The sequence below is a fragment of the Drosophila willistoni genome, chromosome 3R (genome assembly GCF_018902025.1).
Source record: "Drosophila willistoni isolate 14030-0811.24 chromosome 3R, UCI_dwil_1.1, whole genome shotgun sequence".
NCBI lineage: Eukaryota > Metazoa > Arthropoda > Insecta > Diptera > Drosophilidae > Drosophila > Drosophila willistoni.
Window position 1 is genome coordinate 2,182,692 of NC_061086.1, and position 22,777 is coordinate 2,205,468.

General features: G+C 41.0%; 7 protein-coding genes across 8 annotated transcripts in view; 2 read left to right on the plus strand and 5 right to left on the minus strand.

Annotated features, from left to right (window-relative positions):
- Positions 1-2,311: 2,311 nt before the first annotated feature.
- Positions 2,312-3,410, minus strand: LOC6651415 (coiled-coil domain-containing protein 124). Its single transcript, XM_002072614.4, has 2 exons — positions 2,838-3,410; positions 2,312-2,780 (listed from the first exon to the last, which is right to left on the minus strand). Exons 1-2 carry the CDS (start codon positions 3,293-3,295, stop codon positions 2,594-2,596), a joined length of 645 nt encoding a protein of 214 aa, XP_002072650.1. The 5' UTR covers positions 3,296-3,410; the 3' UTR covers positions 2,312-2,593.
- A 546-nt stretch (positions 3,411-3,956) lies between these two features.
- LOC6651416 (pre-mRNA-splicing factor 18) lies at positions 3,957-5,223 on the plus strand. Its single transcript, XM_002072615.4, has one exon. It carries the CDS (start codon positions 4,027-4,029, stop codon positions 5,053-5,055), a length of 1,029 nt encoding a protein of 342 aa, XP_002072651.2. The 5' UTR covers positions 3,957-4,026; the 3' UTR covers positions 5,056-5,223.
- Positions 5,115-6,226, minus strand: LOC6651417 (pyrroline-5-carboxylate reductase). Its single transcript, XM_047009216.1, has 2 exons — positions 6,171-6,226; positions 5,115-6,104 (listed from the first exon to the last, which is right to left on the minus strand). Exon 2 carries the CDS (start codon positions 6,073-6,075, stop codon positions 5,233-5,235), a length of 843 nt encoding a protein of 280 aa, XP_046865172.1. The 5' UTR covers positions 6,076-6,104; positions 6,171-6,226; the 3' UTR covers positions 5,115-5,232.
- A 424-nt stretch (positions 6,227-6,650) lies between these two features.
- LOC6651418 (glutamyl-tRNA(Gln) amidotransferase subunit A, mitochondrial) lies at positions 6,651-9,366 on the plus strand. The gene is made up of 3 exons (XM_002072617.4): positions 6,651-7,018; positions 7,080-7,322; positions 8,248-9,366. The coding sequence occupies exons 1-3, from the start codon at positions 6,738-6,740 to the stop codon at positions 9,242-9,244; spliced, it is 1,521 nt and encodes a 506-aa protein (XP_002072653.1). The 5' UTR covers positions 6,651-6,737; the 3' UTR covers positions 9,245-9,366.
- On the minus strand, positions 7,446-8,111 carry LOC6651419 (NADH dehydrogenase [ubiquinone] 1 beta subcomplex subunit 11, mitochondrial). The gene has a single exon (XM_002072618.4). It carries the CDS (start codon positions 8,015-8,017, stop codon positions 7,553-7,555), a length of 465 nt encoding a protein of 154 aa, XP_002072654.1. The 5' UTR covers positions 8,018-8,111; the 3' UTR covers positions 7,446-7,552.
- A 5,406-nt stretch (positions 9,367-14,772) lies between the features above and the next one.
- Positions 14,773-15,881, minus strand: LOC6651420 (F-box/WD repeat-containing protein 1A). Its single transcript, XM_002072619.3, has 3 exons — positions 15,753-15,881; positions 15,145-15,696; positions 14,773-15,082 (listed from the first exon to the last, which is right to left on the minus strand). The coding sequence occupies exons 1-3, from the start codon at positions 15,858-15,860 to the stop codon at positions 14,855-14,857; spliced, it is 888 nt and encodes a 295-aa protein (XP_002072655.1). The 5' UTR covers positions 15,861-15,881; the 3' UTR covers positions 14,773-14,854.
- A 1,541-nt stretch (positions 15,882-17,422) lies between these two features.
- The window catches only part of LOC6651421 (octopamine receptor beta-3R), a 46,521-nt gene continuing 41,166 nt past the window's right edge, over positions 17,423-22,777 (minus strand). Inside the window, exons 6-9 of one of the 2 annotated variants that reach the window (XM_002072620.4) lie at positions 20,817-22,668; positions 19,582-19,977; positions 17,980-18,088; positions 17,423-17,895 (exon numbers count right to left, since the gene is read on the minus strand). In XM_002072620.4, coding sequence (XP_002072656.2) covers positions 17,685-17,895; positions 17,980-18,088; positions 19,582-19,977; positions 20,817-22,668 — 2,568 coding nt within the window. In that variant the 3' untranslated portion in view covers positions 17,423-17,684. The remainder of the gene's footprint in view (positions 17,896-17,979; positions 18,089-19,581; positions 19,978-20,816; positions 22,669-22,777) is intronic. The other variant, XM_023180419.2, reaches the window with a different exon arrangement.

The window sequence follows — 22,777 nt, forward strand, 5'->3', positions numbered from 1 at the left end:
ATGTGCGATATAAGAAGGAGATAAGAGGAATTACAAACTGGAAAGTGTTAACTAACAATAAGTGGAATATTCCAGAAATTCCAGAATGATTTTCCCCACTTTGCTTTCTCATAGTCTTAATCAAGTCTTAGGAGTTGCCATTCAATGAATTGGAATTTAAGCGATCCCATAAATCTTGCTGCCAATTTAACTTTTTAGTTTAAAGAATTTCTTCCTTCAAAGCGATGTTTATGCTTTATGTTCGCTTGGCTAAACACGATAGAACCCATATATGGGTCTGGAAAATTTGGTTGGCGTTGGCCTTGTTGTGGAGCTCGTTTATGGCCACTTGGCTTTTTGGCGCAACGGCAGTTGCCATTTCCATTGCATTGCCATGGAGCGCGTGCCAATCGAATAAATGGGTTGGCTGGCTTTAAGTTCTGCTTGAAATCGCGTTTGCGATTGAAAGTAACAGATTTCATTTCTTAGTTTAGTTAACGGTTAGTTAATAATTAATCTTGCTATTGAATAATAATCCAAATGCGTAACATCGGCCCAGCCAGTGAGAGCAAGAGAAAGAGTGAGATGCGGAGGATACCACGCAAGCGATCGAGGCACATGCAAAGTATGAATTAAGTAGCTGAATGCCTTCAATGGTTATTGAACCTGGTCAAATGAGTGCTCAGCCAATGAACATGTTACATACATATACACATATGTACATGCGAGCGTATGCATATTTGGGTCAATCGAATTTTATAGGAGGGATGCGGAGAGTAATTTTCAGATTTGCCAGATCTGGGCTACAACACGCACGCACTTATAGGTAATTATGCTCACTACAAGAAAAGCAGGAAAAAAAACAACAACAATGCGCAATGTCAAGTCAAAGAAAACGAACGACTTAAGGCACAAACTTGGCAAAGACCTTTATGTGCAGTCAGTTGGACTAGTGGCCCTGATTTTGTCAGTTGACCATCATCTAACATAAAAGACAGTTTTTACTTGAATTTTTTTTTTGCTAATTAGTCACAACTGTAAATTCCATGTATCCCAGAAAATATATTGGCCGCTTCTTACCCGCTTCTGTGTACGTAGGACCGGTTGATATCCTTTTAATTAACGGATCGTTCGACCGCTTGCTGACTACTTTAGATAATTCACACACCTCAAGAACTTTGGCTCGCACAACGACCAACAATAACTAACAAATTTACCGTTTAGTGGTTTCCGTTCAATTGTATTTTCTTCACACGTCTTAGCACTTTTCTTTTTTCTCTCTAGCTCGCTCGCTCTCTGTTTCTGCTATTGTATCATTCAAAAATATTGTGTATTGCTGCTTTTTTGTTGTTGTTGCATTCACATTTCACTCACGACGCGTCCGCCGCTGTCGACCGTCTCGCACTGAATGAACTTACGAGCCACGACAAAAGAAATTTTTATTAAAAAGAAAGCACCAGCCGCAACTCCAACAGCAGATAACAGAGAAAGACAGACGCAAAACGGTTAACATGCTTCTGATCCACTGTTAAAAGCGATCATCATCATCATCATCATTATCGTTCAAGATCCACTGCATTGGAACATTTTAATTTGAATTTGAACCGTATTCATATGTAATCCGCTTGAAATGTGCAAGTGATAAGGCTATTTATGATCTTGGTATAGATACATAGATGCGCTTATTAGGGGGTGTTCAGGGCCATTAAGATTCATGCTTAAGCATTTTACAATGCCTAAAAAATAGAAAAAATAAAAACATTTGCCAAATGCCATTTAATCAAGTTATATAAAGTTGAATTTAATACACAAAATGTGCAAGATCAAAAGGGAATAAACGCAGGTTTGTAGCTAATTACGTTCAGCTTATATTATATGTAGTTAAATTTTCTGATGTTACGTACATTTGTTATGGTTGTCTTTCTGTTTGTTCACAAAAAAAAAAAAAAAAAAAAAAAAAAAAACGCTACTGGAGTCCCAAGTAGTAAACAGTGAAAGCGGAAGCACTTATTATTATCTATTTTGCACGACAGAAAAAAACCCACATAATGGTCAAGAAATTTGAACGACAACAGAGCAATCAAGTAGGTGCATACATACAGCTAATAAAACGTGTGTTTGTATGTACATACATATATACCAAAATATAATTACTTCACCAACCATAGAAAACGCCAAAACAAAACGCAACCGGAATTGGAAGAGAGTGACAGAAATCCACAGTAGCGGAATCAAAATTGTCAATTTGATAAATAGGGGAAAAGATGTTTAGCTTTTTTTTTACGGGCGGTACTTGCCCTTCAGATTTTATGTATGTATAACTTTTCATTACTTGATCATTTGATTGGGAAAACTTTTCCCTTGTATAATTATTCCAGTCAACTTTATTCTTAGATTATCAATTAGCTGACACTATCAGATGGGTACCATATTTTGCTTATATCGAATTTAATTTAATAAATTACAATTTATTTTACTGTTGCAAACTAAATTCTTTGATATACTCGACTCCGGATTCCTATTTTACTACGGTCAGCTGCTAGGCGGCTGAACAGTCACTAGAATACGCACACACTCGCCTAAAATGGGAAAAGGGGAGAAGCGTCGCACTCATTTAACGGCCCTGGTTAAATGGGTTGTCTGGGGATTTGTTCCATTCCTTCATTAGTAGCTGTTTCCACTGTGACATTCGAAGCGAAGGATTCTCGGCTTTAATGCGAGGCAGATTGTTGGTTTCAAACGTTTTGTAGGCGGCACGCATTCTTTTCTCGGGATGTTTGTCCTCATCGGTCTCATTGACACTGTAAGAACAGGTGATAAGCATTATATCTACGATGTATAACTCAACTCAAACTTACCTTAGAACATTGAGCGCCTGGTCAATGTTGGTGGCGACTTCAGTGTCTGCCAAAGACCGATTTAGGTTTTCCTCAATTGTTTGCGGCTGCACTATAACTTTTGGAGCGGACGGTTTGTTGGCCTCATTAATAGCATCAATGACTCGTTGTTTCTTCTCAACCTCTTCAAGAATTTGCTGACGATGGATTTTTGCAAGGGGCTGCTTTTTATGGGTGGTAATCGAGTTCATCTCCTGGTCCAAAAGCGCCTTTGACTCAGCTTTGCGGCGTTGTGTCTCAGCCTTTCTCTTTTCTTCCTCATCGCGACGCTGCTGTTTCTTGGCCAAGCTCTTGTCATTGTCTTGCCACAAACGATCTTCCGCATCTTTGGCCTTTTTCTCTTGTGTAGCTTTCTTTTCCTTTTCCTTACGCTCTCTCGCCTCTACGGCCTTCGAGTTAATACCCATTTTCTTTGGCATTTTCGCGTTTGCAGGGATAAAATTCGTCAATAAATCTGGTAGATTTTATTATTTTTTTTTTGTTTATTTCCAGTCTAACCAGGGCCGCAAAAGACACACCATCTTAATCGGATAATAATTTGTTATCGGCTATCGGAGTAAGTGTCGATTTATTGTCGGTTATCGGAACAAACGTCCATTTGTTATTGGAACATATATCGACTATTTATCGACGTAATCGAACCAAACGCGATTTAAAAACGCGTGAGTAAACCGCTCGAACATTTGAGTAAACGCGCGAACATGTTCCAGTTCGTGAGTAATGTTGTGTTTACGTTCGAAGTTCGTGAGTAAAGTTGGAGTTGGGCTCATCTGTTGCGGTTCGCCTCATCTGTTCGAAGTCAAACCGATGAGGCGAACCGCAACAGATGAGCCCAACTCCAACATTACTCACGAACTCGAACATTTACTCACGAACTCGAACATGTTCGCGCGTTTTACTCACATGTTCGAGCGGTTTACTCACGCGTTTTAAATCGCGTGAGTAAACGCTAGCGTTTTTAGAGCTGGGAATCCATCGATAGTCTCCCCCCTCGATGGATTTTGCAGCGATGGAAAAAAAAGTCGATAGTATCGATGGCTTGGACTTTTTCCATCGATGGATGAAACCATCGATAATATCGATAATATCGAGCAAAAGCAGCTGGTGGATAACAATATAATAATATAATAACAATATAATAATAAATTGCATGGAAATGGATGTTCTAAAGGCAGAAATTGCACGCAAAAGAAAACTGCTTGAGCAAAAGCAGCTGGTGGATAACAACAGAAAGTTTTTTAAGCGCGGAGACCTTAATGCCAAAGATACAGAGGAAATTTTACAAAAGGTCGGCTACAAAAAACAGGAGTCGGTAGAAGCGCAGGGCCAGACCACCGAAGGAGCGTATAGCTTTGTGGCCGATGGTCAGAACATACTGCCCCGCAATGAAGTTATACGTAGACTGAGAGAACGAGGCGAACCTATTTTAATATTTGGCGAAAGCGAACCTGATGCCTTTGAAAGATTGCGTCAATGCGAGATCTCCCAACCAGAGGCCAATCGTGGCTTCCGCAATGACTTCCAAGAGGCCATGGAGCAAGTAGATGCAGCATACCTACAAGAGATGTTCGCCAATGCGCCCACCTCTAAAGAGGACAAGAAAACAGATTTGGCGGAACTGGACGAATCCATCTCTTGGGAGAGCATAGAGATTATGGCACAGAAAATGGGTCGAAATAAGGACTATGACATGGATGTCATCATTACTCTGCTAATGTTTCTTCTGAAGCTCTGGAACGATCAAATTGCCAACTACAGCAAGCATGAGAAGATGTCCACGAAGGTTAAAATGACACGAGTAATTTACACCCAGACAAAGGAGTACGTTAAGCCATTGTTCCGTAAGCTTAAGCATCACACTTTACCTGAGGACATTCTGGACAGTCTGCGTGACATTTGCAAGCACTTATTGAATCGAAATTATATATCGGCGAGCGACGCCTACCTCGAGATGGCAATAGGCAATGCCCCTTGGCCTATTGGTGTGACAATGGTGGGAATCCACGCCCGAACGGGTCGCGAAAAGATCTTCTCCAAAAATGTGGCGCATGTTATGAACGATGAGACACAGCGCAAATATATACAAGGCCTCAAACGGTTAATGACCAAATGCCAGGAGTACTTCCCCACAGATCCCTCAAAATGTGTGGAATATGTTAGCAAAAAGGATCGTGAATAAATCGCCGATTTTCAATCTTTACCCACTTCTCTTCTCAATAGTTCGAATAAGACCTTTTGTATATGTATATAGTATTTAATTACATAATATCAATGTAATGCTCAAGTTTGTTACTTTAATGGAACAGAATATATATAGTTAAGTATATCCTTTGGGTAAACCAGGCCATTTGTCAATCTATTTCTTTCCCAGCTCTGCTGAACGTTGCGACGACTTTTCCACAGCATTTATAAGGGTGGCCCTGAGATTCCCTTTTTCCAGTTCATGTACACCAACTATAGTGGCTCCACCCGGCGAGCACACCTCGTCGCGCAACACAGCTGGATGCTTGCCGGTTAGAAGTACTGTCTTGGCTGCGCCCAGCATTGTTTGGGCAGCGAATTGCAGAGCCATCTGCCTGGGCACTCCCTGTTTGACCCCGCCATCCGCCATGGCCTCGATCATAGTGTACACAAATGCTGGACCACAGCCAGCTACTCCAGTGACAGCGTCAATCATGGACTCTGGAACCTGCTGAGCCAAGCCCAGGGCATTGAGCATCAGGTGCACCTTTTCAAGATCCTGATGAGTGACCCGGGAGTTGCCCGTGTACACAGTACATCCCTCGCCCACTTGCATGGATGTATTGGGCATAGTTCGAATCACCTTTAATCCTGAGCTTTCTATAAAATCGAATTTCTCTTCGAGCGTTTGTAGACTTGTGCCCGCCAAGACAGAAACAATAAGCTTGCTAGCATCTTTTGCCGACGGGACATGCTTGTACTTTAGCTGAGCAGCACAAGGAGCAAGCATATGGGGCTTGACGCAAATAAACACGATGTCCGTATGCTCCAGGACTTCATAGTTCTCATCTGTGGTAACGGCGCCCAGTTCTCGCCAGCGGGCCAAGTTCTCAATATGAGGACCGGACACTAGAACTTGGCTTGGTTTTACGATTCCACCACGAATAAGGCCGGACCCAATGGCAAAAGCCATATTTCCGCCACCAATGAAACCAATTCGTTCATCCAGTTTGGCCATTTGGTGTGCGTGAGTATACAATGGGAGACCTGGGATTCGAGAAGAGTAGAAGTCACTCCAGATTACAACTCAATAACTCGTTGACGTTATCTAACTTTATGATGTTTGCGTGGAATCTCCCGCACCGCCGGCAAGCCAAGTGTAAATAAAATAACAACTACATACAAACATATACATATTTTCGCTGACTTCTAATCAATAACAGCTGCCGATTGCCAGAGTCGTCGTCAACAAAAAGAAACCCAATATTGGGGTATGTAAAGCAAAAAATTTGAAGGGTCATTTGTACTAATTTTAGCTCATTCAATTCTTAAACATATATTTAAATTTAGGATCGATTTTTAAACAATTCGCCAATTGTAAAAAATGTTCAAAAACTTTGGCTAACTAAAACAGTTTATTAAATGAAATCTGCTGTTGCAATATAATTACATTTTGTTGATTGTTCAGAGATATTTTAAATAACTATTAGTGGGTAACCCTTTACTGATTGCCTTCTACGTCTTTGTTTGGCGGAGTGACCAGAGAACAATATTAAATTCCTTTGTGCGAATTTGTAGATTGTTATCTACCTCGAATATTTACTTCTCGTCTTCTGCCTGATATTGTAAAATTTTGGTTTGAATAAAGTTGTTTACGTTGTGGGCTGTCGGAGTAAAACTATGAGGCGACACCTTCAGTTTGGCATCAAACAGGTGCACAGCAGCTACTTGGATGGTCGTTTGTCACCTCATCTGGTGACGGAACAAGCGGTCAAAGATGCCCTTAGCTTACGGACCTTAAATGCGTTTATACGGCTGACCCCAGAGCTTGCTCTGCTACAGGCCAAGGAATCGGAAGAACGATTCCAGGAGAAGCAGCCCAAGAGCGAACTGGATGGCATCCCAATAGCCGTAAAGGACAACTTCTGCACGGCCAATGTGCCTACGACATGTGCCTCGCGGTGCGTGGATGTCTTTCGAAAACTAAAACACAAACAAATCAATTTTACTCTTGTGTTTTAGAATGCTGCAGGATTTTGTTCCGCCTTATAATGCAACAGTCGTTTCTCGCCTTCGACAAGCCGGAACTGTGCTGTTGGGCAAGACCAATTTGGATCAGTTTGCCATGGGTGCCGGGACCGTTGACTCCATTTATGGTCCCACAAAGAACATTTGGAGTGAGGATTTGAGCAAAGACAAATGGCGGATAGCCGGCGGTAGCTCCGGAGGCTCGGCATCTGCTGTTGCAGCTGGCCTCTGCTATGCGTAAGTAGAGATTCGTTTTTGTTTACATTTTGAAGCTCTCGCCATAACCTCGAAAGAAGTTTTGTCTGTTTTGTCGTGTTTTCGACCTTAAATTGGAAATAAGATTTGAAAATCATTCTTCAATTCACATCGATATATGCAATTTTATTAGGCAGAACGCCAGGCAACTCGTTCGCAGTGGGCCCATAGCTTGCAGCTCTCAATTACATAACAAACTAAACTAAAATTGTTTAAATGATAATTTCCGTATTGGCGAGATCCTCATCCGAGGGCAGCACAATGCTGGATGGGTCCACATAATTGGGACTAACTAGATCCACTCCCGCCTGCTCACGTCGACGCAACTCCAGGAAACCTTCGCGCTGAGCCCAATTGCGGATTTGCGTGTCGGGCAAATATGCCCAATAGAAGGTGCCCCATACTAGGCACAGCGTGACGGCGAAAAAGAATGTGGATTTGGTAGCTTTGCGATCGTCGGCCTCTGTCTTGTAGTCGAAGCCATAGCTCACCCAGTTCTTGGGATTGGGATTTGCGAAATCCTCGGTCGTAACACTGGCTGGTGCTGCGATTGTCTCGTCCTTCTTTGGCGACGTCTTGATGGTGCGACAGGCGTGCAATGAGCTGTATGCTTGTTTAATGGCCAGGGAACGCTGGAGCGCTACAGCGCGACTGGTGAGACGGAAAAGCGCAGACATGGCCACAAAAGAAGGCACCAAAATTGTTTGCAATTTACTTCGCCGTTTTCGTACAATATTCCTAGCGTAGCCTGACTAAGTTATTTGTATGATATGGCAGCACTAAATTTTAGCACCAGTGATGAGAACTGAGACAAAAAATATGTTCTTATTAATCGATAATTTTAAGGTGTTTGGCGCCTAATGTTTTATTATAACCAGGGATTTACAGATATATTTTATTATTACAGCGCCATTGGCTCCGATACGGGTGGCTCTACACGGAATCCTGCCTCTTATTGCGGTGTCGTAGGACTGAAACCTACATATGGTCTGGTATCGCGCCACGGACTGATACCGTTGGTTAATTCAATGGATGTGCCTGGCATATTTGCTCGTTCTGTGAATGACTGTGTTAAGGTGCTTAATGTTATTGCTGGTCCCGATTCAAAGGATTCGACAACCATTAGGCAACCGTTTAGGAAACTGCAATTACCAGAGGTGGATCAAATCAACTTGCGGTCTATAAGTATTGGCATACCTAAGGAATACCACTGCTTGGGTCTGTCTCCTGAGGTGCTGGCGACTTGGACAAAAATCGCAGATATTTTGGAATGTGCAGGTGCTAAAGTGGAACAAGTATCTCTTCCTCATACGGCAGCAAGTATATTTGTTTACTCCATTCTCAACCAATGTGAAGTGGCCAGCAACATGGCTCGCTATGATGGCATTGAGTATGGACACAGAGCGTTGGACGAACGCAGCACGGAACAGTTGTACGCCACAACGCGGGCCGAGGGCTTTAATCAAGTGGTGAAAACACGAATACTTACTGGCAATTTCCTTCTCCTGCGTAAGAACTACCAAAAATATTTTGAGAAGGCGCTTCGCGTGCGACGCCTAATAGCCGAGGACTTCTCGAAAGTGTTTGAGACGAACAATCAAGCGGTCGATATACTTCTTACACCCACCACCCTGACAGAGGCTCCGTTGTTTCGGGACTTTTCGGCACTGAGCAATCGAGATCAATGCGCTGTGCAGGACTTTTGCACACAACCCGCTAACATGGCCGGAATTCCAGCTGTTTCGATTCCCGTACGTCTGTCCCAGAACGGACTTCCGCTCAGCTTGCAATTAATGAGCAAAAGTCTCAATGAACAGCTGCTCCTTACCGTTGCTCGCTGGATTGAAGCACAGGTGTCCTTCGAATGCCTGGAAAGCGGGCAACTTCAAGCTGCTGAGCAATAGCATAGTCTAGTTAGTTACTGTTATACGTTGGGAATAAGAGGGGAATCCCTATTCAAGTTTAAAGAGTAAGAGTTCGATTGAAAAGATTTGTTAATAAACTAATATCGTTTATAATTTTGTGATATTCAGTGTTTAGATAATGTTCATTGGCTTATTTTTTATCCCTGCCAGGATATTTATTTATGGGTTGAAACAAGATCACGATTATGGGTCAGTTATAAATTCTTAGTTGCATTACAATAAAACAAGTGATCGAATCCATTTATGTAGGTTAATGCCGACTATTCCGGAATATTTTCATTTTAGGAAAGAAACTTGAAACTTTCGTGTGTTACCACAGCTTAACTCTGGTCTTCCTTGGTATTAATAATTGGAGAAAAACCCTTCCATGTTGCTACCAATGATTCACTGTGGTCGTTGACTGGAATATCCTTGGCATTTTTGTTGAATATGGTTTCCATGATTCTTAATTGACTCTTTGTTCTTCGATTTGATGATGATTAAAAAAGTCGCTATTAGCTGGAGCTGGCTATTTCAGCAGCGAGTTTTAATCCAATTTAGACAAAGACTCTCTGCGTGGCGTGCCTGAGGACTTAGCGTGCTAATATTACGTTTGGCGTATCTGTAGCCATGATCGAATAGAAAATTCTATATTTTGTACTGAGATTGTTGCTAAAGTTTGCCCGGAGTCTATCTGCGGCAGATGTCCCTGATTGGCCAACTGGACAGATGTTCCCTAGGCGGAAGTTGTTTTGCCCTCGTTAGGGGTGTCCACTGGAAGACCCCAAGTTCACAAGTGGCGATTGTACTTGAGCGGGTTTATCCCGTTCTTAAGACATATATTTATCGCGCTTCTTGCACTAACTGAATTCAATCAATTAGCACAAGAAGCGCGTCTATTCAATGAAAGCTAAGCCTCTGACTCCACATGCCGGCATGTTACTTGTCATGAGGTGTTCAAAGAGCCGAGAAAGCAATGCACCAGGGCAGGCAATGCTGGTGCTCCTGTTGGTTTTGTTCCCGCCGGGGATTGCTTTCGTTGAAGTGGGCTTTATTTTGGTCCTGCGTTGTATCGATTTCGTTCCCGTTTAAGTAAAGCCAGCGCAGTAGAGAGTGTATGTTACATTTCAATATTGAAACTATCATTCTATCGTTCTTTTCCCATAGGTTTGGAGCTCAAAGATACCACAGGAAATCAAATTTTTAAAATAACAGGTGTCTGGTATGTAGACCGGTCTGAGTCTTCGTTTAAGGTGGTTTTTGTGTGAAACTTTGAGAACAAAGCCCAATGGTCAAATGTTTCTTTGCAGAATTATTATGTTGCAGTTGTCTTTCCTGTCCCTTGTAAATCTCAATCCGTTTAAGAAAAGGCACCGCAAAAAAGAATAACCTTTAAAGCACGATTATTGTCGATCACTTTAACGGGTTTGCCCGGAAAGGCTAACCTGCTGATGGTTTGTTGTCTTCAAGTGCGGCATGGTGAGTCCGAAGTAAGCTCGCAATTGAAAATATCCAATTAAAAGTGTGCTATTAAATTTTTTGTTTGTTTTTGTGAGTCAGCCAAAATGAATTGGTGAATGTTGCTGATACCTCAATGCGAGGTTGTTAAAGACTAAAGACTAATTTACAATGTACATACTTATATACTGTCTTAGTTGTGAAATTCGAATAATGAGTCAGCCGATAACTTGAGAGGGGAGAATAGTATAGTATAGTGAAAACCTTTGCAATGTATGTACTATGTATATATGTATGTACATACTTATGTACTAGAGAGATGCATGAATGATAGAAAAATCAATTCGAGTTAACAACATTCAAAACCAAATAAATGAATTGAATGACTTTAAAAATCGACTTCAACTAAATGAGATAGAGAAGAATTTTTTTTTCAAATAGTAAAGTATATTAAAAAGTAGATCCATTGTGTATATGATGGATTAAAGAATATAATTTTTTTTTTATAATATATTAGAAAGCCTTATTTATGTTTTCACGGTTCGTGGCAACTAGGAATCTAATTTAGAATGAAGTAAGTAAGTCGTCTCGCCGACTTAGGTATACCATACACCAGTAAAGCAAATATTTCAACTTTATTAAACAAATGCATTTTTACATGCTTTTTACAAGCATATCTTAGTATCTCGCTCACTCAATCATACGAGCACCCTAGCGCCCCCACCAGCCAACGGCCAACTCCGGCCTTATGGAAAAACGTTTATATGCATAACTCGACTGTTTATTGTTGTTTATTTTGATCAAATTTGGTATTTTGCTAGATATTAGTATTCAATTTAAGTGTGCCAAATTTGATTGCATAAGGTAAAAAAATACGGGAGATAATAAAGTTTTTCAAATTACGGGGGCGGAAAAGGGCGTGGCAAAATTTTTACACATACAAAATGTGTGCATTTACTAAGCGAATATACATACCAAATATGGTGTCTCTAGCTGGAATAGTTTTTGAGATAAACGCTTTTTTTAAATTGCGGGGGCGGAAAGGGGCGTCGCAAAAATTTGAAATAAACTTGATCACTCTACATACTACACGAGTCTACATACCAAATTTGGTGACTCTAGCTTTTACAGTCTCCGAGATCTAGGTGTTCATACGGACAGACGGACGGACGGACAGACGGACGGACAGACAGACAGACGGACGGACAGACGGACATGGCTAGATCGACTCGGTTGTTGATCCTGATCAAGAATATATATACTTTGTGGGGTCGGAGATGCTTCCTTCTGCCTGTTACATACATTTTGGCGACTTTAATATACCATTTCACCCTATGGGTGTATGGTATAAAAAATAGATTTTACAAAATTTGTCCCAAATTGTCAAATCCAAAACTGTGTCCTTAAGTTTTTGGTGTATAGCATATTTTAATTTTAATAGCCCCCATTTCGCCATTATTTTCCATACATTTTTGATAAAATAATTAGTTTTTGTTGCTTTTAAACATCCCAATAAAAATGAGTCAATTCGAATAATTCTAATGATTCGAGTGCCTTAGTACAATTCGATGTTTTGACACTCAATTCATTGCCTTTCATTAAACAGAGTTACGTATTTTGCGAGATATGACAAGTACAAACTCACACTCATTCATTTCATTGTGTAGTTGTCACTCATTTATTTGAATTCAATTCGAATGGATTCATTTGACTTTGACTTTGCTTCCATTCATGCAGCTCTCTATTATGTACATACTTATTTACGCTTGCACGCTGATATTGTTTATTTCTTTTACTCTGTGAATTAAATTTGAAATTATATTGATCTCTAATGACTGAGGTGTTTGGTCTAACAGTCCAAGTAGAATCTAATTACAAGCTATTATGAAATTGAGCATGAATCACAAAAATATTATGAACTAAGAGAAATTAAAGCTTGTCATGGAATGTATAATCAATTACACTGATTGACAAGCTCGATGGTGCACTCTATTTTAGGTCCTGCGAATAGAACTACATCATTAGTTTTTTAAGCTATCACAATTGTCCCATACAATATTTATCACGGAGGGTTTTCATCAAAGATGCCATTTTTCCGAAACACCCTTATCATACGCTTGAATTATATTAATTTATATATGGTATATTAATTTTGGGCAAACGTGTTCAACGCATGAAAGGAGGCATCAGCACGACGAGACGAGTTCAAATAGACATGTCCGTGCGTCCGTCCGAATCAACGCTCAACTCCTAGACCGTACCAACTACAGATCAATTTTGCATGTCGGCTTCTAAATACTGCAACGTTTGCATATCTCGAATCGGATCACTACATCATACAGCTCCCATACAAACTGTTTTTCAACAACTTCAGTTTTTTTCTGAATTTATTATACCTATATATACCTATAAATGACTGTGGCAAATTTTATCAAGATTGGGTGACTATATCATTAAGCTCCCATACTAACGACCGGTCGAAAACAGTGACTTTTATCAAGACCTTCGCCTTCGTGCCAAATGATATTATACATATACATATATTATATAAACAGACCATAATATGTCTTGCTATAAGCGCGGGATTGCTTCAGCCTAAGATTGTAGGCCGTTCTTTCGCAATCATTAGACTTTTAAAATAAAACGTTTATCGACTTTGACGGCTTTAGGCTCCCCGGCCCTCTGGTGTGTTTTGTCTTTTATAATTGCATGTGAAAATTAAAAACAAATCTTTGACTACCGATTCCCACAAACTCAAAAGGTTATAACTAAAAATAATGCTACATAAAAATTAATTACTGAGTTTGATAATTTTTTGGGTTTGACTGTATCAATAATTGTTTAAATTGTACTTTTGAATGCTAACTTCATAGGCTTGAATAAATTGGATTTTTATACCATAAGCCCATAGGGTGAAATGGCATATTAAAGTCGCCAAAATGTTAGTAACAGGCAGACCCCATAAAGTATATATATTCTTGATCAGCATCAACAGCCGAGTTGATCTAGATATGTCCGTCTGTCTTTAGTAAATGCGCACAATTTATATGTGCAAAAATCAAATATTTGCTTTATATTTGGTATACCTAAGTCGTCGAGACAACTAACTTACTTCATTGGTAGTATCATCAGTAAAAGGAACCCAATTCGGCACTGAAAATTTTGATTGGGACTAGAGATGGGCATGGGCCTCCCTTTTGAGGCACGGAGCAGACACGGCTGTTAAAAATGTATTTTTTAGAGGCACGGCACGACTGATACAAATGACGACTGATAAAAATAATGTTTTATCTAAATTGCTGCTGCTTAGGCGTGTTCGTTTTTCATTTAAAATTATGCCAGAAGTAGAATAAAATCGTTCGCTTGTTGCGGCACTTACTGGTATATTTAAAATATTTCTTGCCAATGCTTGCAAACTTTGTAAAGTATTGTTTTTTTCCAGAAATCTAAAACATTTGTCTCACAAGAATCAGTCATTTATCAATTTCTATTTCTACAGAACTTTTTTAAATTTTTTTTTTTTTTAACAATTTAAGTGCACAAATTTGGAAAACGCATTAGCACTTGTTGCGATAGCTTGATTTTCATGAGACTGCAGTACGCTCTGCTTCCTTTGTACATGTAGTATCATGGCATTTACTGTTGGCCTTACTTGCTCCCTTTTTTCATCCGACAAAAAAAAACATTTCCTTATAGGGTGGATTCAAAAATAAGCCAACTAAGTGGACGGCATATTTCAATTGAAAATCTTGACAGTGGTTCTTTCTGTACCATGCTTTTCGTGCCTACCGTGCATCTAAATTTTGGCACAGTAAAACACGGTAGTTTTTCGTAAGGGGTCCAACACGTAATTTTTTTAAATAGGCACGACACGGGCACGGCACATGCCCATCTCTAATTGGGACTATGAAAACAGCTACAGTGACGAACTATTTGCATTTATGTACATATGTATGTACATATGTACATATGTATGTACATATGTACATATGTATGTTTATAGTGGATATAGTTGATCCTTTTTTTTATTAAGATTTTAATAATAATTTCTACAGAAATGAATAGGTCATATTAGGCAGCAAACCGTTATATTTAAAGGAAAGCAGATCTTAATCAGATTTTGGCAATGCCCAACTACATTGGCGCGTAAAATTAAATAAATTTAACTGCTCGCACAAATCCGTCGCTGGAGGCTATATACACCAGATTGTTTTTGCCACAGCATATGCAGTTTACACAACTGCCTACTTCCACTTCACCTAGGGAACGGGGTTGGGAAGAGGCGAGATCGGACCAGCCTTTGACCTTTTTGTCATAGCCACCGGAGTAAAGATATTTCTCATCACCGCAAATGCTATTAACAATCATGTCATGGCATTGCTAAAATGGGATTGAGTTGCAGTTGTCATTCTGGAGCAGGAAGGATACGAGTGAATACTTACCGGCATGATCCATATATGGACAAACTTTTCTTGCGGCAGATTGTTAACCAACTGGAGGCCCATGCCTGTGCGATCAGCAAAAGCTAGATAGCTGCGCTTGCCATCGATCAGCGGACCCAAGAGTAGGAGAGGTGATTTACCCGGCAGCACCGCCTTGTTGCTATATTTGCCGGATTTCCCCCCCACGACCTGGGAGACCACCACGTCCAGATCCCGCACTGTATAAATAAGTTTTTTCTCGCCAGCCAAAGATTTCACCTCCTCCACCAGATTGTACTTGAAAAGCATGCGATCATTTGTCCAAGTGGTTACCACACCCTTGTCATCTCCTGTGTATAAGACAGAACCGTCGCAGTACATGGCCTGGATGGCATCGTCGCAGCGAAAGAGATCCTGCACTGAACCATCGTCATATGGGGCCGTCATGAACTTGACCTGACCATCGCAACTGCTTGAATAAAGTTTGCCCTGATCATTGACGGCCATGCAATAGATATAGGAGCGATTATGGGCATCAACCGTGCTCAGCAACTGCAGTGATTCCGACCAAATCTGTGGGTTAATCGGATCGTGGGTGAAATGTGAATGGAGCGTAGATATATACCTACTCTAATTTTGCCATCAGCTCCGCCGGAAAATAAAAATTGATCATGATAGGCCAAACAAGTGGCATCTCCTTCATGAGCTTCCGATGATGTGTGCTCGATTTTGGGCATTTAGGCATTCGACCCGCTCGAAACTACTTGCCAAACTGAAACATTTTCTCCAACGTAACAGACGCACTCACCGATTTGTATATGTATCCATATGAGCATTTGTGGTTCTCATTCTCTTTGGTGCTATAAATAAACGCCGTATACAGTCCACCCAATAAGTATTAGAACACATTTTTTTTAAAACACTTTAGTTGTTGTTCCATCAGCAAATACATAGAAATATACATAGTCACAGAGTAATTATTCTTATCATAAATAAAGTTAACTAAATTCAACTAGAAAGTACAATCAATATCTTTGACTATCACAAAAGTATCCCAAAACTAGGGTAATAACAAAAACTCGAAAACATGGGAAACGATATTGGAAACTAAACGAATTGAATATTCCGCTACATATGCCAATTTTTTCGTTTGTCTTGAACGCTATTTTTTTGTTTTCTTTTTCTTATTTGGTTTTCGATAAGATTGTCAATATCAATATTCTTGAAAATTCTTTTATATAATGTTTTTTTATTGACTTGTATTTCAATTCAATCGAATATTGTTTGTAAGTTTTTTTTGCTTGATTTAATGCCGCATTTGTATATAACACTAGATATCTTAAAATTACTGCAATTTGATATTTGTATGTATGTATGTATGTATGTATGTTAGTGTTACTAAATAGAAGCTAATACAAAGTTAGGCATGATTTTGAAGCAAGGGAAAAAATAACCACACAAATCATATAGAGACATCTTTGTTCAGATTACGAAGTAATTTTAAACTTCTGTACCAATTTAGCTGTTTCCTGATAGATGTGTTTTTTAAGTTTTGAAACTTACAATAACGTTTAGATATCAATCTTTTTAACTGATGTTTTCCTATAGGAACGTTTGATCGAAAACGGTTTTATTTTTAAATACTCTTTTAAAATTGTTCCAAATAACATCAAGATTTAATGATTTCTTGCTTTGATGCCCGTAGGTAGGCGAAAGAGTAACAGAAAAACTTGCAGGGGTATGCAAACTTCGGCACTGCCGAAATTAGCCTCGGCTCTCTGGATAAATTATAAGCATAATCTGTTCTAATTTTTTGAGACGAAATTGGACGCTTTGGTCCTGGTCTGTACAGAAGAGTTAGTCGCTCTTCTTTCTTAGTATCATTGTTTTATTTTATGCTTGGAATCGTCAGATATTTGACTTACTAATACTTGTTGGTAAGACTTTTGAAACGACTTTTCACACATCTGAACAATTATTAATGACGCTTTTTGAAATTGATAGCAAATTGAAGCAAGTCTATGAATTATCCTATAAATTAAGGATAATAAGCTGTAGAAACATGAGATGAGATCATTTTAAATCGAGAGTTGGCTGAATTTCTTCGATATACCGAAGATACTTTGTTATTAGGTCTAATGCATGAAATGCTTTCTGAATCCTAGGCTTAATGTATTTTCGGTTGATTTGTAAGTTGATTTTACGTATATATTGCACATGAGTCTATGTACATTTATAACCCATAGACAAACAACATTTATAAGTTAATAATAATTACTAGTTGGGCTTTCGCTCTCGCTTATTGTTAGTACAGTAATTAGAATTTTAATATTTAAATTCCCTACACACGTATACATACATATAGCACGATAATTGCATTAACACACGCTGAAATTGAGTATTGCTTGGATTGGAAACATTTTTACTATCTAGATCTTAGGGGAAACATTCTGCTTTTAGTAGCATCTCGTTATCTGTTTTCGTTTTATGTCGGTGTTACGAGTATTAAATATCACTTAAGGGGGGCATTATTCAGCATTCAAGTGGGATTTCATTCGGATTTAGACGTAGTAAGCATTATAGGGATTTCGCTTCTCCAGACACGGTAGCACACACTCGAGCGTATTGCGAAAGGCCTCACGAAAATCGCGATTAAAATAGGCATAAATAAGCGGATTCAGTGTAGAGTTGAAGTATCCAATCCAGAAGAGAACCACAACCAGAACATCGGGACAAGGGCAGGCAGACCCACAGAGCGAGGTGATGACGTACCTGTGAGCAATGAAAGAAATCCCAAAGAAGCCCACCAAAAGTGGAAAAAAGTCGGTGACCTAATCCAGATTAGATCCAACTTACCAAAGAAAAAAGGGCAACCAGCAGAGCAGAAAGACACCCATGATGATGCCCAGAGTCCGTGCTGCCTTATGCTCAGCCTTCCAACCCTTTGCCGGGCGCACAGATCCGCCTGCATGTTCAGATAGATAAAGAAGTGTTTCAACGAGTTTTTCTTAAAGGATCAAGAGCGATTGGCTGATTAATTTTGATTTGTTCGGTCGATTTCAATCTGGAGAGAGTTATCGTATATTGCAATTTACAGTCTTTTCGTGTAGATGCAAAAAGTTTGTTTGCTTGTCAGTTGGTTGGTCCTTTTTTTGTTGCCGAATGTTTGGTGCGTGTGAGTGACAGACATGTTGTGTATACGCTACGTGTTACGGGTCATGTCTTGGCTTGTTTAACTTTGACATTAATATGGCATTTGTTGTTGAATCGATGGCAAGTCTTTCGCCCGATTCCCATACCTCCTTCCCGCTTAATTCCCGACCCTATTTGGGTCGCTGTCATTTAACTACTTGTGTCACTCTGTGTCGGTGTCTGTATGTGTCGGTGTGAGGGAGGGCTGGGCAAAATAATAAAAACGAAGCAAACAATTGAAAATATTTACACAGGACACTTGTTATCACAAAGACACACACACACACACATTCACACAAACACACACACAGGCCCTCGCACCATCCCGCATACTCCGGAGTCCGGACAAAAACATAAACATCAGTGGGAAAGTGAAAGTACAGAAAAAACAAATCAGACAGACAACAAACAGTGAGCAACAGGAAGTGGCGAACAAGTTTGTCTGGGGAGTAAGAGATTGCCATTGGCAGGAGCGCTGCCACAACCTGAATAAGAAATCATAATGCAAAAGGGCGCAAAGAAAGCAAAGCAAAGAAAAAAGGCACAAAACAAGAAAACAAACGCACGTGCAAAACGGAAGCAATTATGTACAGCATGACAGAGCAAAGGAGAGGCGAAAGCGATAGCGAAAGCGAAAGTGTAAGTAGGCGCAAGGTAGACCAAATTGAGAAGAGTTTTTGAGCCCTCTCCCTGGACTTTGTGTTGAAAACTATTTGGCAATCTAGGTGGTTTGGGTAAGGTCAAGTTTTTGGCATTTATTTGCTAAAGGATTCCTTATTTATGGATGTTGCTTGAGTATTTTGAATTAATATAATCCTAATAATAACATTGGTTAAAGTGATGCCCGTGAAACTTAATGTAGAAATATTTTAACGGCTGAGAAAATGTCTAACGAGATCGACAGGACAGTCAGTTTGCCACAGATCGGACAACTAAGTATGATTGTTGGAATTAAATTAAAACTATCGAGTTTATTAGCACGATTTAACCAATGTCATTATGCATTTTATGTATTAAGGGTCGAATTGTATATACACGTATGTACATATGCGAATTTATATGTGCTTTGATTGATTACATTGATGCAAAATGTGCTTTTTAATGTGAAATACGATAAGGGATTGAGTCGATGCGTTAAATGAGATTAGCAGATGTTAAAGAATTCACTAAATGCGGGTTATAGACGATAAGAGACGTCAAAGAGCGAGAGAGAAAGTGGTAGGTGGTAGGGGGTGTGGAGGTGTTGGTGGAGACAACAAAACTCACCGGTTGCGCCACACTGACTACATCCGGTTTTGAAGCGCTGCCTTCGTTTCTTGCTCTGCTGCCAACAAGCTGTGACCGCTGCCGTACGTTTGTGCCAGAAGCATGTGAGCCCCTGGGCATGGGCGCTGGCGTTGGCGAGGGCGTGACTACTACGTTTACTACTTGCATTGGCTGTGGTGGCTGTGGCGGTGTCAGTGCTGGTCGTGTTGGTGTCTTTGGAGGTGGTGATGTCGGCGCCGCAGAGCGGACATTTGGGCAGCGGGCTGTTGGGCATGGCCACCGGGGCAAAGCTGATGCCCCGCGGCTTTTGCTCAATGATCTCGGCCTCATCTTCATCCACAAATATGCAGATGCCACCGCGTCGGATTAGCGAGGATTTATTGGAAAATTCGTGCTCTGCTTGTATATTTCGATTTGTTTTTTTTGATTTTTGTGTTTTTTTTTTTTGGTATTGTTTTTGGTTTGATTGGAGTAAGAAGTATTTGGTTTTTGGTTGGACATAAATTGATGATTTGATTAACAATTACACACGCACAGACAAGGATAGATAATTGAAAAGAGATATACAGATAAGAATTAGAGAGGGATATAGAAAGAAAAAGACACAGATAAGTTGAGACGTAGACATAACACGTTGCATTTAAAAGGAGGAAGAAATCTTGTGATTAGGACGAGATGACATGCGGGTCATGCATTTGACACTGGACAAGAACAGGAAATATTTAAACGGAGCTTGTAGAAATAATATCGGTAGAGATCAGAGGTCCTATATAATTAATATGTGTGGTAGTTTTTCTAGTTAGTTACAGCTCTAATACTGATGGTGCATTTTACATAAAGATAAAGCATTTTGAGAATTTTCGGTAATAATTTTTCAAACGCCTTACTAACACAAAAATATTTCGTTAAGCTAAGGTCGGTCTAGGCGAAATATTGCTGCAGGAACTGAAATGCATTTTGGGTATTTGATTGTACTTTATGCTCTTAAATGATTTATAATCAATGAAGTTTTTTGGAAAAAACTATCCCAAATATGTAGAAAATTGGCAACACAATGTAGTTTTCCAGATTTTAAAGCCGTTTGAACTTATAAAAGGAAAATAAACGGAATTTTTCAAATACTCTAAGAATAATTGTTGAATTTCAGTTCAATCTGTTGCCATATTTTGCTTAGACATTGTACGCTACTCTACATCTAAGATATATGGAATCGGATTCAGTAAAGTTTTACATACTTGCCGAGCTGGTGGAGACGCGACCCATTGGTATGTAGCTGCGACTGTCGCTGTGCTCTTGCGAAAAATTAATGACATTTACGTCGTAGGTTACCACGGAGGCCTGCCGCTTGCGCACAGTTTGAATACCATCGTAGCCGGCCAGGATGCTGCTGCGATGTCTGCCGCCGGAAACACTTACATCCGTGTCACCACAGCCGAGGGTGCTATCTTTGCGCTTGAATAGCGGTGATGTGATGTCCTTGTGCTCGCCTTCGACGGGTGACAGCGTGGAATCGAGAATGATTTCGGGCTTGGGTGATATGTTGGATGTTGCAGGTGGCTGGGACGTAGTCGGCACCGGCAATGTGGTGACCACGTCCAGAGATACTGTGGAGGTGTCGCTTGGTGAGTAGCCGGGACCAGCAGTGTGCGGTGGTGGCGACAGGAAGTACACATTGATGGACGCCGACTGCGAAGAGGAGCCGCCAGCGACTGGTACAGTTTGCGTGGCAGCCGGTGTATTTGGTGGAGACATCAGATAGTTGGCACACACCTGATCACTGAGCGTGCTCATGCGTTGTGGGTCCGCCCGATGCCCCCTGGCCGAGTTATCGCCTAGTGGAAAGCTGAGAGAGCGAAAGATTTCCGCCAATTCGGAGCTACTTGCAATGAGCAGACTATTCTGTTCTGGTAGCTCTGGCGGCGATAGCGACGGAGGAGGAGTGGCGGGCTGCTTGGGAGACTCGCCAAAGCAGTCGGCCAGCTGGGCCAGATCGTCGGCGACTCTCTCGCCCACCTCGCTGTTAAAATCTATTAGCTGTACCCCATCACTGAATTGCTGGATGATATTTGTCCCGCTTTGCTCACTGAGAACATTGATGTCCAGTAGAATGTCGGGCTTGTTGGGCGTGGAGTCCGTGTCACTGTGCTGTCGGGTTCGTTTCTCGATTTTGCGTTCCCTGCCACCAGCAGCGCTTCCATTGTAGCTGTGTGACAACTTCCTGTTCCGCGCTCGTCGAAAGAAGCTCGAACCTTCGGAGTTGGCCTGCTGTCGTTTCTTTTCCAGGGCAAAGCCCTCTCCGCTTAAGCGTTTTGTTTTGGCGAGCAGGGTTCGAATATTGAAGCCCTTTTCCTTTCCGGGAAGTGGATCTGGTACTTTGGATTCGCTGATTGTACGCAAGAACTCCGAGTCACTGGCGGCAAACGCCTTGCGGCCACTGACTGCTGCCCCAGCCTTAAGTCTGATGAAATCCGATTCACTGAGGGCTGCATATTTGCTGCCACCTCCTATGCCGACTCCCGTTCCCACTACCCCACCCACTTCACCGGCCGCTTGCTTCTTGAAATACAAGTAATTATCGTCGATGAGACGTTTCAGCTCCTTGTTGTCCTCGGCCAGGGGCAAGTGTGTGTCATAATGGTCTGTGGTCTCGCTCTCGTCGCTATTGCGGCCGAAAACCCTGTAGGCAGTCGATTCTGGTTCCTGCTCACTAGTCCCACTACCACTGGTTAGGCTCAGTTGCTGATGTGGTCCCGCCTGTTGCTGATAGGGCTGTTCGTGTTGCTCGTGGTGCTCTTGCTGTGGCTGCTGATCCTGTGGCATCTTTGTTATCGGCAGTGTTTCTGTCCATATGTGTGGGTTGAAGACAGGGGCAGGAGGTTGCAACTGGTTGTGCATATGTCCCGGCTGCTGCAGGGCCATCATGGAGGGTGCACTGTCTGTATGGGTCACCTTCTCGTATCGCTCCTGCTCCAAGTCACGCAGATCGATGCTGCTGCGACTGAGGCGTCGTGGAGGCGGTGATGGGACTCGCAGTTCATCGCACTCGTCCTTGTCATCGTCTTCGTCGGTGGCCGGCTGCAGCATGTCCTGTCAAGTTGCAAGAATAATCAACAGCCCAACAGGCATGTTTAAGTTTCAAAGTCAATAAATGAGATTCCCTACTCTCAACCACATATAAACGATTCCATAATATATG